A 21464-nucleotide genomic window follows, 5' to 3' on the forward strand; every position below is an offset into this window, starting at 1 on the left:
AAAAAAAGTTTCTCCGATAATTACAATAAAATTTTCAATATTTTTAACGTATCGATAAAATATCAACGTTTAAGGTATCTCAGTAATTAATTAATGAACTAAAGATTTTACACGAAATCTCTCGTATCCTCTTAGCCTAAGGAAGTTCTATATGAGCACTCCAGCGTTACTCGCATTGTCTCCAGTATCGCAGTTACACACAAACATATCGCGGACAGCTGCATTCACGAGCGAATGTGTAATCAGCTGATTGCCACATGCCGTTCGTACGAGCTATATCGCGTATCAGATGATATTTATTAGCCTCGCTGACGTATAAGATGGACACATATATCTCGACGCTGTGGGCGTGGCGTCGTTAATTCATTTTTGACGTATTCAACGTCATCATCTAAACTGCGTCGGCATGTCTGATGCTATGCCGGAATTCCAGCGTCGCGTCGGCGGAGGACAGCGGCGCAAATATCTCCAGGTCGATTAGAGGCCATCCGACCGCTATTGGAATCTTGCTGCTGCGGCGCTATTAAATTAATGATCGCGCCCGGGTGGTAATCGGCGCGTTCGATCGGCGAGAGGAGGGAAGAGGCTCGCGCTGGAAGTCGGGAAGAGACGAGATATTACGGACAACGGCAAAGCCTTAATCCTCTCGTAGGGCCTTTCCTCCGCCTGAAGATGGTCAGGCCAGTAACTAAAGAGGAGCTAAAGGGTAGAAGATAAACTTAACTAATTATGGATGTAGGTGGGCAGCGAGAAGACATTGCGCAGCAAACGCGGACGGTCGCATTGTGCCGAAGTATGCGATGTTATTTCGCTTGCGGAACAACAAACCATGCAGAGCTAGTGCACGCGATGTTTGTCGTGCTCTTAAAGTGGCGCGACGGTTGGTTCACAGTTCTGCACAGTACCTAACCCGGGCATTCGTCGCACGCGTTTCCTTTCATCTGCGAATGCCGCAACTCTAATTGCGAAAGGTGTTTCCTTAAAAATGTGCGGGCATTAACGGCTATCATTTTCTTCTCTATAGAGAGCATGAGGCGATTTTTATTATTCTTGTAGTTCTTGTTATTGCGAAAAGAGTACGCGGCGCGTTCGTTTTCGCTCTCCTTATTCCTCTCTTTCCCGCTTCCCTTCGGTGTTCTATCTTTGTTTCTTTCACTTCTTTCATATCTTTTCTTGCTCCAACCGCGTTCAAATTCTCCAATGGTCTCTAGTGTCGGTGCATTTACCGTACAAACTTTTTATTTCCTAACAAGCAACGCGAAAGTCACGTACGCGCCGGGTTACGAAAGTCTCTGTACAATTCGGGAAAATTGAACTCTATGCGCCGGGTTCAGATAGTACGACGGACTTTCCGCTTAACGAAGGGTCGCCGAATCAAAATCGTGGAAACTGGATCGAGTGTGTTGTATTAAGAAATTACCGTTAGTATAGACTGTACCGCACGTTTTAAAATAGATCTCAGTTGCGAAATTATTATAATTATTTCTATGTAAAAAATTCGTGTAAAAAATATATAAAAAGTAAAATCAGAAATGTGTTGCACACATAGTGTACATATTCAGTCGTAATACATATTTCGAAAATAATATCCATTAGAGACAAAGAAAGAGAGAACTGAAATATTGTTTCTTCTTTTTTTCCATAAAACATACTAAAAATCTAATATTACATATTAAATATAATAAATATTCTTTCTCGAAAAAAATAATAAAAATTGATTGATAATAAAATACACAGATCTAAAAACAATTTATAATTATACACAATTTTTACGCTTATATATAGATGTGCGTGCATGTACTTGCGTGATATGTTTTATGAAAGAACAATATCGCGATTTTCTCTCTGTCTCTAGTGAATATCAATCCTGAAACACTGCAGCCGCGGATATCGTGCCTTGTCGGACACGGGAACGGGAAGAATGTCGTACAGGTTGAAAAGGGGAAGTACAACATCACGGAAGGATTTGTGGGCCCTGCCTGTGACAGCTTTGGAATCGTCCATCATGGTATTAAACAATTTATCCGTCGCGCTGCTATACGCTAGTATAGCGCGGTGTCCCATCGCATACGAGCGACATCACGCTCGCGCGCAAAACGTTGATTGAAATTTATAGAAACGCGCTTTTTATCACGCTGCCGGATACTCTTTTTACAGCGGGATTATTAGCTCATCAGAGTATTAACAGCCCGAGAAAATTATGAACTGAACTCGATTCGATCGAGAGCTCGAACGTTTAGCTTCAAATAAAAACATATAAATGCAATGGAAATTACAAATGTATATTTCCACGTAAATGTATATTTCTTTACAATGTCTTAATTGTGAGATAACAATAAAATAGAGATATGAAAGGTATTTTAGCGAAAGTGAGGTACCTTCCCGGATTTCATATGCCTGGCACGTACGCGACGGATATCCCAATGTTCCCTTTCGCGCCACGCTAAATATTTGCACGAACTGAGCGGAAACGAGTGCTACTATATTGGATATCGCCTATTTTGGACGTCGGCCAGATCTCAGTAGCGGTAATTTACGGTAAGCCATCGCAGCATGTTTCTTCCCCCTCGGGGTGGTCTCTCGAGGCGGATCTGCCAAGCGCGAGCTAAAGAGCAACGATGGAGCTCCCGGATGGGCGCAGCGGATTTTCTCTCCTTCGACGATATCTATCCTCGGGAAAAGTCGAGAGAGGCAGGTGGCGGCGATGTCGCGACATTGCCGTAGAATGTACGTGGACGGTGTTATGAAAAATTAAAATACGTCCCGTGGGTGTATTTACCCTGAGAACATCGCGATCTTGTGGCGGGAATAAGTATCGTCCTATGCCATAAAAACAACATAAATCTCTGCAATAGTTTGAACGTACGTTTATGGAAATAAACAATAAAATTTACAAGATATACATATATTTGCATTTACAATTTATGTAAAATTGTACATTTTGCAACTCTGCGTGTTTTCATCTAATCCCTGTTAATATAATTACTCTACGATAACTTAATAAATTAAACTTTGCATTACAAAGTTTCATATATAATCCAGGTATACGTCGCTTAATACAATTCAAATAAATCAAAGTTGATATTACATGTAATTTATGAGCATTATACATGCTCATGTATGTCGGTGTAGAGAAATGCAAAGGAGAAAAACTTACCGAGTTGATATAGTTGGTGAGAGACAAACCGCCGTCCCAGGGGTGCTCGAGCTCGCAGGAAATATTGGCGGGCCTTAAAGCATGGGATTGCTCCAGGGTACGTAATCCCACCGCGAACACCTGTACACTGTCGTACATTAACGCTGGTTCGGCCTGCAAAAATATGAATCTCGGCTTTACTCATTGCTAATGCTAGTCCCGTGATACAAAGCGCGTGTGACTTAAGAAACCCAGGTAGCAGGATGATGTCTAAAAACGTCTTTAGATATTATTAATATGTCATTTGACGTTGTTACTCTGCTACCTGGAAATGCGAATATTTCTGGTAATATTAATCATATTACTGGAATTATTCCGCTTCGGATCTTGAAGCGGCTTGCAATTACCATTACATACATGATTGAAATAGTAGGATATTATTTAGTCTTTAGTCATTAAAATCGCAAATATGAGAGAATTATTCTGGAAACGTTTATTTAATATGTATTTAATTGGATAATGCAAACTTATATTTATTAAGTTAGAAGTATTAATAATTATAAATTAATAGAAATTTTAACCATTATTAAACGTATAGAATAAACAAAAACAATTAATTAAACGTAAAACGAGCAAAATATGAGAATACCGTAGGATTTTCGGAAAGCAAACGGGTGCGAATTATGCGCAGCTCCGTAGTGAAATGCTCCGTTTATTAATTGTAACGCTATTAGTCACGTGTGCGCGTTTATTTCCATGAATTATGAAATTCACGGTACGTTGCCGTGTCGAAGTTACGCGCCAGTTCTAATCTAGTCGTCACGACGACGGCGACGATGTTGCTGCGTTCTCGCCGGAAACGTCGGCGGAAAATGTAATATTCAGTGAGAAGAGACTATGGGAGATTTTATGGCGGCGTGCGGCGTTGCGTGAATTAATTTCGTTCACGCGTTATTTATTCCTGTCCCGTCGAAAGTTTGATGATAATATTTACTGTAAATTCTTTCTTCTTTCTTCTTTCTCTTTTTCTTTGACTGTATAATTATATACAATAGTTGCTGAAGAAGTGTTTTTAGCAAAAAAAATGTATATATAATATCATATATATATATCACACATAAACTCTATATACTACAAGGTTTGTTATAATAATTCATGTATAATTCTTGTAAGTGAAATATTTAACATAAAAACAAGCAATACGATGAAAGCATTTACGCTAATTAATCTTTACGCTCATTATCCGATTCGATTTTTTCATAGAAATTATTACTGAAATTCAATATTAATAGAATTGAGATACTGTTATTGCGTAATGTTCATTCTTTACCAAATTAATATATTAATCATCAGGGACTGCGTTTTATTATGCATTATAATGCGACCATAACAATACTAATGAAGATAAATAATGGTAATAAAGATTTACTCATAAACGAATAAACGGGGATGGCCTCGATAAAGATCATTATAATTAAACCATTCGTAATATTTACATAAATAATTGATACGAAGCGAGCAATCATATTCGAGTAATCAAATGGTATTGATACGTTTATCAGCCACCGGTTTACAATTGTCAAAGAATCGCTAATAATACCAATCGTGAAACGTAAAAAATTTTAGAAGTACAACGCGCGGGATGACGCGGGACGGACTATTAGTTTCCGGAATATTTTTAGCGGAAGCCTTTCGGTGCGGTGGTGGCGATCGATGTGAGGCAGTCACGTCGCGAATTGATTTCACTCGTATTTCAGAATCGTGAAACGATGCTAAGCACGACGCGACCATTCCGCCTGCGACCGCTTCTCGTCTTCATTTCCTTCCCTTTCTCTGATGCACCTTCTTCATCTCGCTGCGCGTCCTGGAAGGCACGTATTTGAGGCGGACAAACACGCGGAAGCATCCAGGAAACGACTGGCGCCCGTGCTTAGTCTTGCGCGTCTCTTCATCACTCGCTATCTGCTGCGCCCTTTCTGCTACAAGTAGTTTGTGGAGCTCGACTGTTTGTCCTGGGTTACAGTGCGACGTGTTCCGCGCCTTCCCGCGTACGTTGATTCAATATTGCGTTTTCGTTGATGACGCGCGAATTTAGCGCGACTAATCAACTTTTCCGGGCGCGATTTCAACCGATTTCAATGCTCTCGCTTCGGATTTTCCGGATTTCCCATGAGTGAGCAGTTTTTCACGGATTTTTTCTGGCATTTTTTTTTTAATTCTGGATAGCTCCTCGAAAATTCTGATGATTGTTCTCGACGCTCGAAGCGATGAAACCACAGAGGAAAGAGTTCCAGTAATATGTATTTTGATTCTCGGATAGAAATTTTCTAAAGATAAAATTTTCTCAGGAAAGAACGCTCTGATTATAATTTATACGTTGTCAATATATTTCGGCGCAAATAAAGAAAGTGACATTGTGGTCGCGCGCAAATATCTCTATAATGCGATTTTTCAAACGTCGGGAAGAGCTTTCCGATCTGCACATGGTAAAGCTTTTTCGTGTTGCATCCCTAGAGAGTTGCATCCTAAGAATCTGATAGGAGACAGAAAGGTCATTATTTTATTTACAATATATTATGCCAAGATTATATATATATAACTACGCAATGATTTTTTTCAAAGGATTTAGATTTCAACGAAAGAATATGTGTGGACAGAGTAATTTCAGAACATTATTCAGAAATTATTTTCGAAAATGGGATTTCAGAACATTTATAATTACTTTCACAGAGTTTGATGAAAATCTTAATAGCACGCTATTAATCCAAAATGCTGTGTTTTGCCCCTTTAATGCTCTTATATCATTATACGTAAATAGTTGATGCTATAACTCTTATTAATCATGGAATAGCAAAGCTCGATAATTATATGAAAAATTTACAATCATTTCGCTATGTCTACTACGTGAGATGAGTGGCAAAAAGTTACACGTGCAATTTCTGTTCGATATTAATTTACAAAGTGTCGATGTCAAGCGTGTTGCGGTTTTATAATTACGCTAAAACCTCGCGGTGATGCGCGGGGCAGTAATAATCCAGAATGAGAATCCGCCAGAAAGTTTGTTCATTCGCCTGAAAGTTGATGAACTGGCGCTAACGTAATTTATGCGGCAGGATACGTAAACGCGCGAGCGCGACAGGAGGACGAAGCGAGTGTAACTCAGGTGGGTGTGAGCATATCCTGCTTGTCTTACCTCTGCCCGAGGCAAACAATAAAGCTCCAGCAAACTATTTGTAGACGCAAATCTCGTCTCGACGAACTTGAAATCTGTCTAGAATAGCTTACGGGCTAACTGCGGGCAGTTATGCTCTCGCTTCTTTTTCTGCGGCGACAAGAGTATGTTGTTATAAGGAAGTAGAAACTAAATTTGCTTAGAGAAATGACTGATTCCTTACATCGCGGTCGGAAATTCCTAAAATTCTTTCAGTATAGAAGCAAGCATTTTTTAGTAAGATAGGCAAACAATCGTAACTCGAATATCGAGTTATTTTCGAAGTAGATTATTCTAAAAGTTTATTGTATTTTTTATATTATTAAATCTTTAAGTATGTATCTTGAGTATTATTCTTTCTAATTTGTTTGTAAATTAAATATATTATTTTTTAGCTAATAATAATGTATTAAATTATTTAACTCTTTATACTCTGGGATAAATTCAAATTCCAACAACTTGATAAATAAATAAAACCTCTTTATTTTTGAAAACATTGAATTTTATTATGACATGTCATAATTCAATGTTTTCAAAAATAAAGAGGTTTTATTATGACACGTCGAAATAAAATTCAGTTTTCAGAAATAAAGAGGTTTTATTTATTTATCAAGTTGTTGGAATTTGAATTTTATCCAAGATGTAAAGAGTTAAATAATTTAATACATAATTAGCAGAAAAAATTAATATATTTATTTTACAAGTGGGTATATTTGAAAGAACAATATAAATAACGGAAAACATCCATATTTGTGTGAAATAATGAAGAAACAAACTATATTTCGTTAATATTTATTAATGCTGGTGAAAGCAAGATCATATCACTCGCAGCAGCAATTAAATAGAAAAAACATTTCATTCACGTAAAGCTATATTGATATACTTTATAAAAAGATTTCAATCAATTGCTATTGACGCTCATGCCTGTCTTTCGGCAATTAACGTTAATAAGTGAAGTCTTATTAAAATGCGTACGCGTGAAAGTGTCAAGAAGGTCTGTCGGTGATACCCGACGATAATGCGATAATAATGTGTGCCACGTCAATCACGTTCGGGTAATATCAATTTTGGTAGGTATTAATGCGGGTGCGAAGTGATAGCTTCCCAGACAACTGAAATCATTACACGCGTATCAATCAATTAACGGCCGTTGCTTTATGCAATTTCATTTATTATCGCGCTTCGTCGTACCGCGCGAATTCCGATCTATAATGATTATGGATATATAGTAAACGAATAAATTATGCGAGACAATAAAATCGTATCCTTGTCGTAATGCAATGCAGCGCACGTACACGGGTTTTTGTTCATTGAAATAATGTGCGATGTACGATATAGAGTTGTAAAGCCACAGCGCCGTCGTGTGCAAACGCGTACACGGGGAGTGACAGGTGTGCGTGGAATAATGCGTCCGTCAATAAAATGATTGTTATATACGAGCGAATAAATTTCCGAATTTTTCCGATCGCTGCACTCATTCGCTGATCGGCCGGTGCGACGCGCCGAGGCGACGATGCGCGAGAGATCGATAAAGCTCGCGATGGTTCGCGTTACAGAATCCAAAAATAAGGCTGGCTATGCCATTGTAATTTTAACAGCAACGTAAATAATCATTGTAGATTGTAGAAAGATTTGCGGTTTTGCAAAAGGAACGTGAAGAGTACTTCGCCTATATTGTATCGAGCATTTTTGCTTGGAAAACTATAGCCCCTTGGGGATCCTGCAGCCGTATGATTTATTACCGACATTATTTTTAGATGGATCTTTTAATTGGCTTTATAGAATTGCAAAAATTTTTTACAGAATTAAAGTACGCACAAAAATCTAGGTACACAAACGCAATTTTATATAAAGAACACCAAAAAATTAAAAATATTACTTATTTGGGCACATACAGCTGTCGCCTGACGACAATATTTGGTTAAAACAAATATTCTGCAGTTTATACATACATAACGTTTATCATTTTACCTTGGGAAAACATGTAGGAATAATATCGTGCAAGTAGAAGTAAGATTCAATGCGTACAAAAAAAGATCCATCAAAAGTTTATTTTAGTAAATGCAAATACGGATGCAGAATGGCAAGAAGAGGCAGCAACAGTAGTTGCCGGATCTTGCGAGAGATAGCGAGCAATCGAACAAGGACAGATGTCATTTCGTTAGACAAAGACAGATATAAAGAAAATAAAATTAGAAAGGCTGACATTATCGACATCGAGGAAAGTTCGCCTGTTACTGCAGGATCCCCTTAAGCCCCTATATTTGTATGGTATGATATATACTTGACATGACAGTGACAGCTTCAAACGTCTGTTCAATTTATATCGTGTCTTTAATCAAACCGTATAAAATGCCCTGTGTTATTGAATTTGTATTCCGCTTTATTGCGATGGTCGTACAAAATGCAGGCAAGTACATCGAAATCGTGCACGTCTATGCCAATTTGTACATGTACATTTTCCCAGTCGCCTCACTCGATCGGATAACATGGTCCAAAGCGCGATGACGCGTAAACAGAATAACAACGACGACGCTACGGTAACATATAGATATAACATATGGATATTGAAATTGCGATCGGCAGGAATAATGAAATCGCATGGTAGGGCCGCGGAGACGAGTTTTAATCGATGGCACGTGACTGGCTCCTGGTTCTATTCATCGCCGAAGCCAAACAGTATTGACAAAACGGAAACTCATAAACCAACACGGGGCAGAAGTCGGCCATCGCAATAACCGCGGAACGGACGATCCTGCTAGTAAACTTTTCGTGTTTGATAGAGAAGGATAAAACGCGCGCCATTTTGTATAATTCACTATAATTTGATGGCGTAAATTAGCAAACGCTTTTTGACGCCAATATAAAAATAACAAAATATGATTTCTAAATATTTATCTATAGTAACATTATATAGCAATTATTGTATTTAAGTATAGTATAATATTAATCTTGGAATCGTATTATTTATAGATTATTTGATCATTATTTATATTCATGGAATTAATGAACCTTATACGACACGTAAAAATAAAAAAAATGATATTAACGATATGATATAGTTTATAACATGAATAATTCTTTTCACTACAGATTATCGATTTCTTTAACTTGTCTATTGTAAAAAAAATTTTTTTTTTAAATTATTCTTCCCGCATTTTTGCGACATCGACATCTGTTCTCTGTATTATTAAAACGAGCCTTGCGAAACGAGTGCAACGTTAACTGTAACTCGCATATACCGTCAAAATGCGAACTCGTACAGTCACGGAATAGGTACGCGACGCAATGCAATTGCGTCCTGCAGGTGCGTGCGTGCGTGCGTGCCCACGTTGCGGAAAAATTGCGTCCAACGCATCCGCCGAGTGAATTCGGGAACGACGGGAACTGGGAGAAATTAATGGCCGGCGATAGACGCGGTTATCACTTTTTCCCCCTGCTTTGGTGATCGGAAAGTACACGGATGACGGAACCGTACGTGTCGATTGTATCGATTGCGGTGGCTCCCAACCGATATCAAAACATTTTATCGCGGAGCTTCATGAGATCTGACAATCCAATAAAGCGTTTTTCTCATCCTCCGGTCAAAAAAGAGGAACCACTCGGAACATCCGCCGACAAGCGGCATCGAGCGCGATCGTTTCGCGTTGCATTTAATATTCTCTTCTCTGTAGATATAGCGCGGAATTATACGCATTTAATTTCACCCTTTTTGAGAGAAGCTGAGTGGATTATTGTGATTACCGCTTAACAGAATTTTATTCACGCGGCACGTCAACGCGTAAATAAAAGTTTATATCGCGAACGGATGAAATTCCTATCTAAGTTTAAAATTTTGTATTACTTCTGATTTATAGAAAAATGTCATTGTAATTGAATTTTTCCATGTATTTTTTTCATTAAGCTTGACAGATAGATTATTCGATTTAAACAAGAGATAAAAGATGATGTTTTTAGTAATTATCTAACAAAATTGCGCCCAATTTAATATTGACTGTAACAAATTATAACTGTAACGAATAATCGTGTACTTTCGAAGCAGCAGAAAGAAAAATGTGTCATAGCGAACCTGTTACTTGGTTCATCTGACGTTACCGGTTCGTCGAAAATTTGTTTAATTTAATTAAAATTGAATACGGTTGACTTGTGTTTCCTATCAAAACGCTTACGCCTTATTATGCTACGTAGGGATGAAAATGAGGTGGACGGGATCACGCGTATTATCAGAAATCTCTTAGTTGGATGGAAGTTGCGATAGTTGTTGCACCGTGAATACACTCTAGTTATCCGGAGCTAATTGGAGCGTGCTTTTAATTAGCCCGAGTTCAACCAACGGACAGGAATGGCAGCGTGGCTTTACCTAATAACATTTAACTCGAATGCGCATTGAGGCAATTTAAAGTTTCACATTCTTCGGATGCATAATAACCGACGAAAGTCGTCGATGTCACTCGATTGAATGTTACTCAAATTGCATTATTCACGCGCTAGATGATTGCCATGCGTAATGAGATTCGCGATTTACGCTAGTCGCCTTTATTCAGATACTACTCTGTATAGCACATGTGTGATACTTAAAAATTACGATAAAAAATTGTTTAAAAAATTTTCAAACTGCAATATATCGCTCGAGCAAATAATTTTTGAGAAACCGACATTATTTATATCACCATAAAACTAACCTTTTAAAAACAAGGTAAAAAAGCAATAAAACCTTTTTACCTTTTTCTTACCTTTTTTTAAAAAAAGGTAAAAAAAGGTCCGCGCCTATCAACATGGTTGTTGTGCGAAACAATGTTCCATTTACCTATTTTTTCTATAACAGTAGTGCGGTATCGAATATCGTGCAAAACTGTGAGCATGATTTTATATACATCATAAAATTTAATTCTTTTATTATCATATTGTATTATAAATAAAAAAATATTTAATGCAAAAGAAAACTTGGTATTATATAAAAAAGTGTGTTTATATCACATGACATTTCTTCGCAACCGATTAAGTTAATAAAAAGTACTAAAAATTTCATCCGCTTATGTGTTAATTTCTACCAATGTGGATTTTATTCTCAGTTCAACTTACTTTTTATCTTTTTCTAATTCTTAGAACTAGAAAAAAATAAAAAGTATAATAAGTTAAACGGAAATTTAAAATTAATATGCATTTACAGAAATGGACATTAGTCGTTTCTTAAATATGACACACCGCAAATCCAAAAGTGTGTAAAATCGTGTAGTAACTTTTTACGCATGCGTACGCGTGTTCTTTTTACACATTTGCAAAGCCAATTTTTACACATTTTTCAAAAAAATAACACGCGTACAAATGCGTAAAAAATGACTACACGATTTTACACATTTAAATGTGTAAAAATAACACACTTATAGCGTTTTTCTTTGGCAGAACTGGTGCGCACTCAGTGCACATTAAAGCCGTTGTACACAAATCAACGTAATGTGTATGTTTAATAAACGGGTTAAATCATGAAATCCTCAATATTCTTTATTGCACTATTTGGTAAAATATGTACTAGGTATTTATCAGTCAAAATATTTGCATTTTACTTTAAATATTAGAGATTAAATTAGTGTACAACGGCCTTAATGTGCACTGAGTGCGCACCAGTTCTGCCAATGAAAAACGCTATTAGATTTGCAGTGCATTCGTGCCTCCGCTCAACTCGATGATTCGAATGTAGACACACTCTCTGTCTCGTTGCCCGTGTCGCGCGCGTGTACAATTTGGCACCATACATTGCATGCCGCCATGCCGTGTCTCTCGATTTTCGAATAAATATTAACCCTCAGTTACCTTACGTTTTTACACCTCGATATTACCTCTGAGAGACCCTTGCCGTTTTCTCTAGCTTGTATCTTTAAGACAAATGCATCAATTTAAAGTCTTTTTTTTTAAATCGATGCGTCTTTTAAAGATCTACAAGACTGTGAAAGTTAGATTATTCCAAGTTAAAAAATGTAAATGTTATTTAAAAAAAAAGAAAGACGTGTTTTTCTGAAAAAAGCGAAAAAGATTGCTTTTTTTCAAGTTGACGTAGTACTAACTAAAAAAAGATACAAGGGTTTTATGAACGTTTTAAAGACCCTGCACGTTTTAACAATGTGCAGGGTCTCTCAGACCCAGGTGAGGTAACTGAGGGTTAAGTTCATCCGATTATCTTATTTCCCAAACATTTCAAAATATTTATCGTGGTGTTCCATGAAAATTCCATATTTTTCTGATAACTAGAACGGTCTGCAATTGAAAAAGCTCGCATTGCAAATAAAATTTAATTTAATTTCACGATTTCAATAAAATAATTGCAAATATTTCAACAACTTGTAAAAAATATACGCTTTATCGCATTAAATATACAATTTGCAATGTTTCCAAAAAGCTCCCATACATATATATGCGCACGATGACGCTACGCTATATTCGACAGAATGACGTCGTATTCGGCCAATACGAGCGACCGCATGAGACCGAACGGATTGCTTCATCGGTCGAGACCTTGACGTCCTGGAAATTGGCAATCTCGCGTGAATAATGAAGAACCTGGCAATCGCGTATACCAGTCAAGTGTCCGGTTGCGCCAGATTTAAGTCTTGTCCGAGTTGGATGAATCGGTGGTTAGCCGTTGGGCATTCGTTGGCTTTAAGCTCCCCGTTGCGCGTTTGACAAGGAAGGCCGAAACTTTGATACCTCCTAATCCACGATCCAACTCCCGTCCGGATAATCGCGTCACAGAATTAGTTCGAAAAGATCTGTCATTTGTCCGACTCGTCGGCCCGCCTCGTCTCTTTCTTGAAACGCGCACTTAACTTCGCGACGAACGACGACGAGTTCGCTTCACGACCTCCTCTGTCCGGTCTCGGGATCGGCCTGTTCATTAGCATTTAAAGCGAAATGGAAATGCCTCGTCAAACTACTTGCTGTCTAGCGCGAGATCTTCACCTTTTTTGTTAGTTAGGTCAGAAATGTTGCAGGTGAGACGGTCTGAATAGCTTGCAGATGACAATCAACTTGGCGGAAGTTAAATATTATTCGTCACTGCTAAGTGCTAACGCCACAGTGATTAATGACGTTTTAAAGATCGGTCTACTGTAACATTTTACTGAACGTCTTCATTAAAATATAAAAGACGCGGTGTGTTATCTGAATTGGCCTACTTTTGTTAGTGTCTAACCAATTCTAACGGCACTCGTAAGCGCGAAATGCGCAAATGGACGTTTCGTGCTACACGTGCTTTTACTCATCGTAAATTTCGCCTTCGAGTAGATCCTTTTAAGTAAGTGTCCATTTACCGGAATCCCCCCCGTCCCGAAAAATTCTCCGTTATGAAGATAAATTTCTTCCTCTTAGCCCGACGTAATTGAAATAAATATTACTCGAAGCGCGGATTCCGAAACAAATCTTGCTTTATGTCGCGGGGATTCCACGGGCGCGAATTTCTTCCTTTCCGTTTCGGCCTGTTTGGCAAGTAGAAATTTCTTTATGAACCCGCTTAACCATGCAATCTTCTACGTGCAAGCGTCGCTCTCGGTCCATAGCCGGATAACAGGAAGAGAAACGATTATGATCTTTATCCTGCTTGCCAACGACTAGCAAGCCGCGATCCGATTTGTTTAACTTTAAAGATGTCTTGTAGCCCCTCCTCAGGAAATCTTTAACTTAATCAGGCTTCTAATGTAGATAATTCGCAGCGTATACCATATATTACGCTCATCGACGCATTTAGAAGTTATCATCTTGTTACGAAACATCTGTCGATATTAACGGCAGGATTCGTTAAGCTAGACTCTTTAAGCTTACTCTCGTATAACTTTATGCCATCCTTGATGGTATGTATCTAATGTATCATTGAAATTTCTATATCAAAAAGATTTCAGAATTAAAAATTTTTAGATTAAATTCTGACATTGTTAAATTCTTTAGTGCTGCTATTTTATCGTAAAGAATTATAAAAATGGAAAGATACCAATACAATTTTTTTTTATAACTTGACATTTTATAAACCTGTTAACATCATGATGGACAACGTTTTCAATTTCAAATTGAGAATTTTATATTGTAATATTGTGTGTATATATGATAGAGAGAACAGCGGGAAGGGGAAGAGAGAGAGAGAGAGAGAGAGAGAGAGAGAGAGAGAGAAATAAAGAGAGAAATAAAGAGAGAGACAGAGAGAAAGAAAACAGCGAGGAAAAAAATATAAACCAAACGCTGCATTTGATGTATTGCTTTTCTGTTGGAAAAAAATCGCGATACATACGCGCCTATCACAATATTATATTTGCTACAATAGTTGGAACTATGTTTACTTTGCTGTCGGGAAATGTAACAAATTCCTGCTGCATGTTTTGATGCATTGTTTTCTTTCCGCATAACAAGAATGTAAAAAATTTGGCGGTATTTCCCATCTATTTTATTATGTGTCACATTTTTTATATCTCTTTCAAATTTAATTTTACAAACATTAATACAAATTATGATATTATGTTTAATTAAACGCTCTTGAGCGTATTTTATGTTTTCCGTTCTCTTTTACATGCTTCAATGCAATCCGAAAATTTTATTGCTGTATCACGTTATAAAGATCTGTTGGCGTGTTAAACTTCAATTGTCATTAAATCCATTGAGCATTATGGAACTGCAAATCACAATTAATTGGGCGCGAGGAATTTTAGTCGGGTAGCGCGCAATAATGAACTTCCGTATTTTATGTGAAGAAAATTCGCATTGACCGTGGCGCGTTCCGATTCCGGCAATGACTCGTAATAATACGCCAAGCTGTTTGCAGCGACCGCTGTAAATTGGTTGTTTGTAATCGGTCTGGTATTGACAGTTTAGCAAGCAGCGGATATGAATTTATGATTGTGAATGTCCGCGATCGTAGGCTCCCATGCATCGCATATTGCGGCATAAGAGAATGTTTAAAAAATGCCTTTTGTCATCCTAAACAATTGTTTCTCACACTTTAACAAGCCTGATTACCCTATCTTAATAACTATGTTGTTACGATATTTAAATTATAAAATTTATTTAAAAATTTTGAAACAATTTCGTATGCGAATAATATTTTACGTCATAACAGACATTCGCGATTAGTAAAACATGTGTTAGTTCTTGCGGCTCGCCGCTGTAGATTTTTCCTAAAAAAGTTCCACCCTCAGGCCACTGTCATTCTAGCCATATTTCTGACCACTGCAGTCGCCACGGAGGAACTTACCTTCCTAGTATGACTACACCCCGGTTGCCAAATAAAATAATAAAACCTTTCGAGTGCGAGATAGCCTGATTTATAGCACTGAGAGCAAAGGTTATCCTCTGCCATGGAGCAGGGTATTCAGTGATTCATTGGCCAAGCGGATTGGAGAAGAGTTAAGAGAAATATGAGACAGAGAGATAGAAATCTTGATGCCCGGGTTCTTCCTTCCCTTTCTCATTAATCCCCGCGTTAAGTAAAAATTAATAATTAATGGCCGCTCGTTACATATATACACGTTCAAGGATAGTTTATAAATGTGCAGTTTTTCCACTCTTGTCTGACCAAGGAAGGATGTTTCTACTTATTGTAATTAATCCTACTCTGTGTGTACATCTATCTTACATTTTAAATATAATAATTAAAATTGTTAAGCAAAATTGTCATTATGGTCAATTAAAAAATTAATTAGTTAAATTTTGTATCTTTAAGCAGTCTTTTCAATGTTCCATTTATCCAATTTAAATCAATTATAAACATATAAATTCAAAACTTTGTCCCATAGTTCATTTTATTGAAAAGTTTATTCAGCATGTCGTATATTATTTGTTGAGAAAACATTAAAAAATGCTATAATACATTATTAATATTCTAAAATCTCTTGTTCTTTATATATAGAAAAAGTTCCGGATAAAACAACTTTTACAAACTCTTTTCCAGAATTGCATTACTAACGTGCCTAAAACATATAATTCTTTTTTTTTTTTTTTCACGAAAGTCGTTGGAGCTTACAGATTCGTGCAATCAGGAGCGCCTATATTCACCAGAAGTGGTTTCTTCATCACGATTCGATGTAGACCTTTCTCATTACCGCCGTAACATCAGCGATTCACATATATCCGCCCGCTTCGCGTTTTCATCCGTGGACGAGACTGAAAAAGTCCATCTCGCCTGCGCGCGAGTTTGTTAGCTCACTCGTCGAGAGCGCGAGGTAAGAAGGGAAGGAAAACGAACGAGCAGGTGGAGAGGAAGCGCGCGTTGCCGGTAGTCGACGCGCGATCAGTATGCATCTGCGGTTTCCTGCACGTTGATGTAACAAGCTTCTTCTTATCCGGCCGCGTTCTTGTCTCACTCGTTCCCGTCACGTGAGAGTCGATCTCTCGCTCTTCCCCTCGGTCTATGTACCCTACTTACATCGGCGCTTCTTGTGCAACCACCCACGTCTATATTTTCCCCGTTTCAAAGCTTGAGTCGCGATGAGACTAGAGGGAGAGTTAACTAGGTATGCCCGCCGCGCTTTTCTCGGCGGTTGCTTTCGCTTGCTGGAACCCGCCTACTTCTTTCTCTCGACCTCCGACGCCTACCGCGCCACATTTCCTTCTTCTTCTTTTGCCTCTCCTGCTTTCCGCCGAGCGTTGATTGTGACCGAGCTTTTTGCGCGGCTTTGCCGGAGCTAACTCGGTCGTTTAGCGACGCGGGAAAGGAAGCGGCTGACGGGTGCGAGGGGTCGACGTCGGTGACAATGGAACTTGGTTGTAAGGGAGTGACGGGGGATGCAACGATGCACGCCCGGAGTGGTGTCGAAACAAAAGCCGCCATAGGTAATTTCACCGCCGGGTTGCGTATATAGTGAGAGTGTGGGCAACGCGACGACGCGACGCGACGCGACGCGACGAAGCGAACAGGTTGTCTTCGACAATAGAGAGACGTTTGACAATTCGCTTGAAAGCGAACAGGAGGTATTATCTTGCAGCCGCTCGGGAAAATTGTCGGCAAGCTCTTAAACTTGCCGTGCAATGATGAGTCGTGTGTTTCGTGTTCGAAACACACGCTTCGAAGTATTTTTGATCCCCGATCGTATAGCGAGTTAAAATTAATTCTTTATTCGTAATTATTATGATTGTATGTAATTATAATCTTTTTATATTTTAATTATAATTATTATAATTAAATTATAATAAAATAAAGAGATAGCTATGCATGCTAAAAGAATTATTAACATATTACACTTTTTCAGACGAGATTAAATCAACAAATTTTGAGGAACACGAATTTGTTGCTCGCTCATCATTGCGCAACGATCATTTTTAAAAGCGAAAAGAAGTCTTAGAAAGACACGAACACCTGCACCCATTTCACTAACAAGATAAAATAATAATAACAGTCGCGGACTCTAGAGCTTCTGTGCTTCTTTTGACATCTTCGTATATGCGTGCATGTTGCGTATGTGCATGTAATAAATTAATAAAATTACAAAAAAATACGCACTCAAATTTACTGTAACATTATATAATTATACAATTTAATATATGGAATTCTATATTACAATATAAAATATAATATTCATCAAGCAAAATATCTTTGGATTTTGACTCTGTTTTTCGCTCGGATATTCACGAGCACATCTTAAATCTAACTTTCCCTTATCTCTGGCAATGCTCCCGGGTAATTACATGGACATTTACTTCGGGCGCAGACGTTAAATCGAGTTGTTTCGTTGATGTCCACCAATACGACCACGCCTGATAACATTTTTACAAGCAATTAGACCGTCCCGGAATGGCCACGTAATCTCGCTGCCTTAGCGCCCAAAATTCCGACAAACAATTTCGCGCAAAAAATTCCGCTACTGGGTCATAATCTTGAATACCGAGCGTCCCAGAATTGGATAGTCGACGCCACACCATTTTCCCGCGGAAAGCTTTAAGTTAAGTTTTCTGCAACGCAGCGGTGGCAAGGGTGAAATATAGAAGTAATTTATCGAGATCAAGATGCTCTTCTTGAGTACTTTTAAGTAAGTGGGTCTTGCAATTCGCTTTCAAAGTGTATATTACATTCGAATATTACGCGCGCTTCCGTATTGTACCGCCTCGGGAAGTTTAACGGCTGTAGCGGAAGTAATTAGAGAACTCTTTTCCTCGTGGACCTAAACCCGGGCATTTCCTCATGAATTGTAAATGTGACCAAGTTTTTTAATCTTAGTATCGTATCTGGAATTTCAGATTGTCTATTTACAATTCGTTCTTGCCGCTATAGATGCAAAGAGAAAAGAGAATGTTTCAATTACCTCAAAAATAGAATATTGAGGGATTTATGCTTAGATTTATACAGTTTTCATCAGTTTTTTAAATAAACGCGAATAAGTTTTATTACGAGTTATCACTTTAGAATCAATTACTTTTGCATCTTTTTGAGAAGTTTTATAAATATTCATAAAAATAAGAATTAATAGGTCTAGGAACGAGATATCGATATAGTTTGAAAAATGATATTAAAGAATTAAAGTGTGATGTCACTCGCTGAATAAAAGATTATTTTCTTTCATCCTTTCCATCGCAGTGGTAGCAAAATAGCGATATTTCTCGGCATATTTTCCGAAAAAAGCAAATATACATTTTCAGAGGAAATGTAAACTTTATCCTTCCGGATGGTCGTTCGGACGAAAGATCGCGCTTTTCTCTCCGACCGTTCCCTCGGTTTTGTTACGCATGCAAATAATCTTTTGTAGGGTTCCTGAAACGCCGGCCCTTCGAGAGAACGAGATTTGAGAGTGTAAAAAATAATATATAACCGCACACAGAACGCTCAAAGCACAACGCAGAAATTTCCAAACAATGCCATCTTATTTGAATTATCAGTGACGATGTCAAAGAGGTGTTTTGCGCAAATGCTTTTGGCGTATTGCGCGCAAAACATTCCTTTCACTTGTTGTAAATATCGCATATTTCGTTCGAGAATCAAAGAAAAGCCATGCACTATTTATAGAGAGAGATAAATACATTTCAGTTCAGCGATGTGAATCATCTACATGTTTGTGAAATTTCGTTGTGAAATCACGCGCCTGGAAAACCAATTTATTTATTCAGGTTTCAAGAACGGATTATATATTTGCACTGAAGCAATGTAGAAAAGTACAAACTGAATAAACAGAAAGATCTGCGTATTAATGCACACGATCCATTTCGTATAACATAAAATATTTGTTTAATAAGAAAATGATATTGTGTACGACTCTGACACATGTTAAAAAGATCTTTATAAGGTAAACAAAATTATTTTCTTATGGCTAATGTTTTAATATAAGCTGTTATATTATGATTAAATAAATAGTGTATTTGTTTCAATTGCGTCTTGAACAAAAATATTCAAAAATAAAAAAAAAAACAGAAGATTCAAGTGCTCTTAAAACCTCTAAAAATCCAAGAAATCCGACAACTCGAGAATTTGAGAAAACTGGTACAGGTGTTTCTTAAGCGAGCGAACGTAACAACTTAAGGGTTGAAAGTAGCGATCTGTCATTGACGTAGATTTATAAAATTTAAAAAAATTTAGAGAAATATAATTAAATTAGTAAAAAAAAAAAAAAAAAAATTAATATATGTAAAAATCAACAAGCGCTCAGCTCTCTCGATGAGTCGTGGAAGCTTGATTAAACATGCGTTGTGCAACTTCTTTGCGAGTACGCGCGGTGCTTCATTGACACGCCATTCGTCGTATTCACGCCTGCACGCATGTGCGTGATACGAAACGCGATTATGGACGACCGTCGTCGCGACGCAATAACATGGAGATTCACGAAGTCGTCGAGGTCGTCTCGTCGTCGTCGCGACAACATTCTGATCTGCATCTAAATTGGAAAAAAGCGTTAAGCTTCACGCGTCGTGAACTCGTTGCGTATCCGGCCGCGGATTTTTATATGCATACCGGTGTGTGATAATTCTGTTACACATCATCAGACGAAAGAGTAGCGAGTTTTCTCCCTTGCGTTTCCTCTTTCGCATATATTCATTATTCTAATATTCTAAGTAATGAAAATTTTTAAAAGTTATTTTCTCTCTATTGCGTAATGAGTAATTATCTAGAAAACGGATAGAAACCTCATTTATTTTTGTTTCATATATATAACACTGATAAATTTCCGATTACGGCAAATAATATTTTGTAAATTGAGGATTAACGCAATATAACTTGTTAATGAAGAAGATTGTTCGAGCGGATAACGTGTATGTGTGATGTCTAAACGTATGTTGGTGGAATTTGTAACTATGCAATTTGGATAGACAATTTAAATGCAAATATAATTTCTTTTTCCATATGCATTACGAGAAAATCATATATCATAATTCAATATAACCGTCGAATTGAATAGAGAAATATGTGTGCACAAAGTACAAAGTCAAACGTTGAGTTTCTATTTCCCGATATCGCGGTTTTGGAGTACTTTTATGTAGATTTTAGAGATTTTACGATAGCATACTCACACACGCGCACGTGTTTTTTTTACTAATAGATACGTATATTTAGATCAGAGCTAGTAATAAAATTAAAATAACTTGAAAGCGAGTTTGTTTTATTTTGATATTCTTTTACGTTACCGACAATTTATTTCGATATCAATGTCCACTACGAGCTTGTTACGTATATAAGCGAAAGATAAAACTTTTCCGCTTTTGATATTTTTCGACAACTTTATCGTTGCTTCGAAAAAATCAATGCCTGTTACTTTGGTAACAATGTGGCCTGTTGTTACCTGCGTACGCAGCATTACCAGCGATGTGGCAACACACGCGTCGTTTCGAATAGCTTTTATCGCCCCATAAAGCATTCGATGATGTTGACATATAGGTATTGAAGCTGTAGGTGCGGTAACGTATGTATATGCGACGATAAATTGTTTTACATCTTTCATTGAGATCCTGCCAATCTTTCGAAGGTACGATGTAGCTTGCCATCCCGTGCGAAAAAATGGTCGATAAAACATTATCGTGAAACGAAAGTATAGTACCTCAGTATGTTATGCTTTACGAATATAATACGGAAACTAATCGTAAAATACGATCTTGCCGTAACCACTGAAACATTTTCCAGCAAGATTTCAAATCGGTTTTTCTTTATCAATGCAAGACGTATAT

At 37.6% G+C, this 21464-nt stretch overlaps 1 protein-coding gene across 8 annotated transcripts in view; it reads right to left on the reverse strand.

The window, feature by feature from the left end:
• Positions 1-21464, reverse strand: part of LOC143907632 (glutamate receptor ionotropic, kainate 2) — a 143244-nt gene that overhangs the window by 42355 nt on the left and 79425 nt on the right. For all 8 annotated transcript variants that reach the window (XM_077424506.1, XM_077424505.1, XM_077424510.1 and 5 more), the window contains one exon: positions 3158-3310. In XM_077424506.1, coding sequence (XP_077280632.1) covers positions 3158-3310 — 153 coding nt within the window. The remainder of the gene's footprint in view (positions 1-3157; positions 3311-21464) is intronic.

This window comes from Temnothorax americanus, unplaced genomic scaffold (assembly GCF_048541705.1).
Source record: "Temnothorax americanus isolate GAGA-0224 unplaced genomic scaffold, ASM4854170v1 Scaffold85, whole genome shotgun sequence".
Taxonomy (NCBI): domain Eukaryota; kingdom Metazoa; phylum Arthropoda; class Insecta; order Hymenoptera; family Formicidae; genus Temnothorax; species Temnothorax americanus.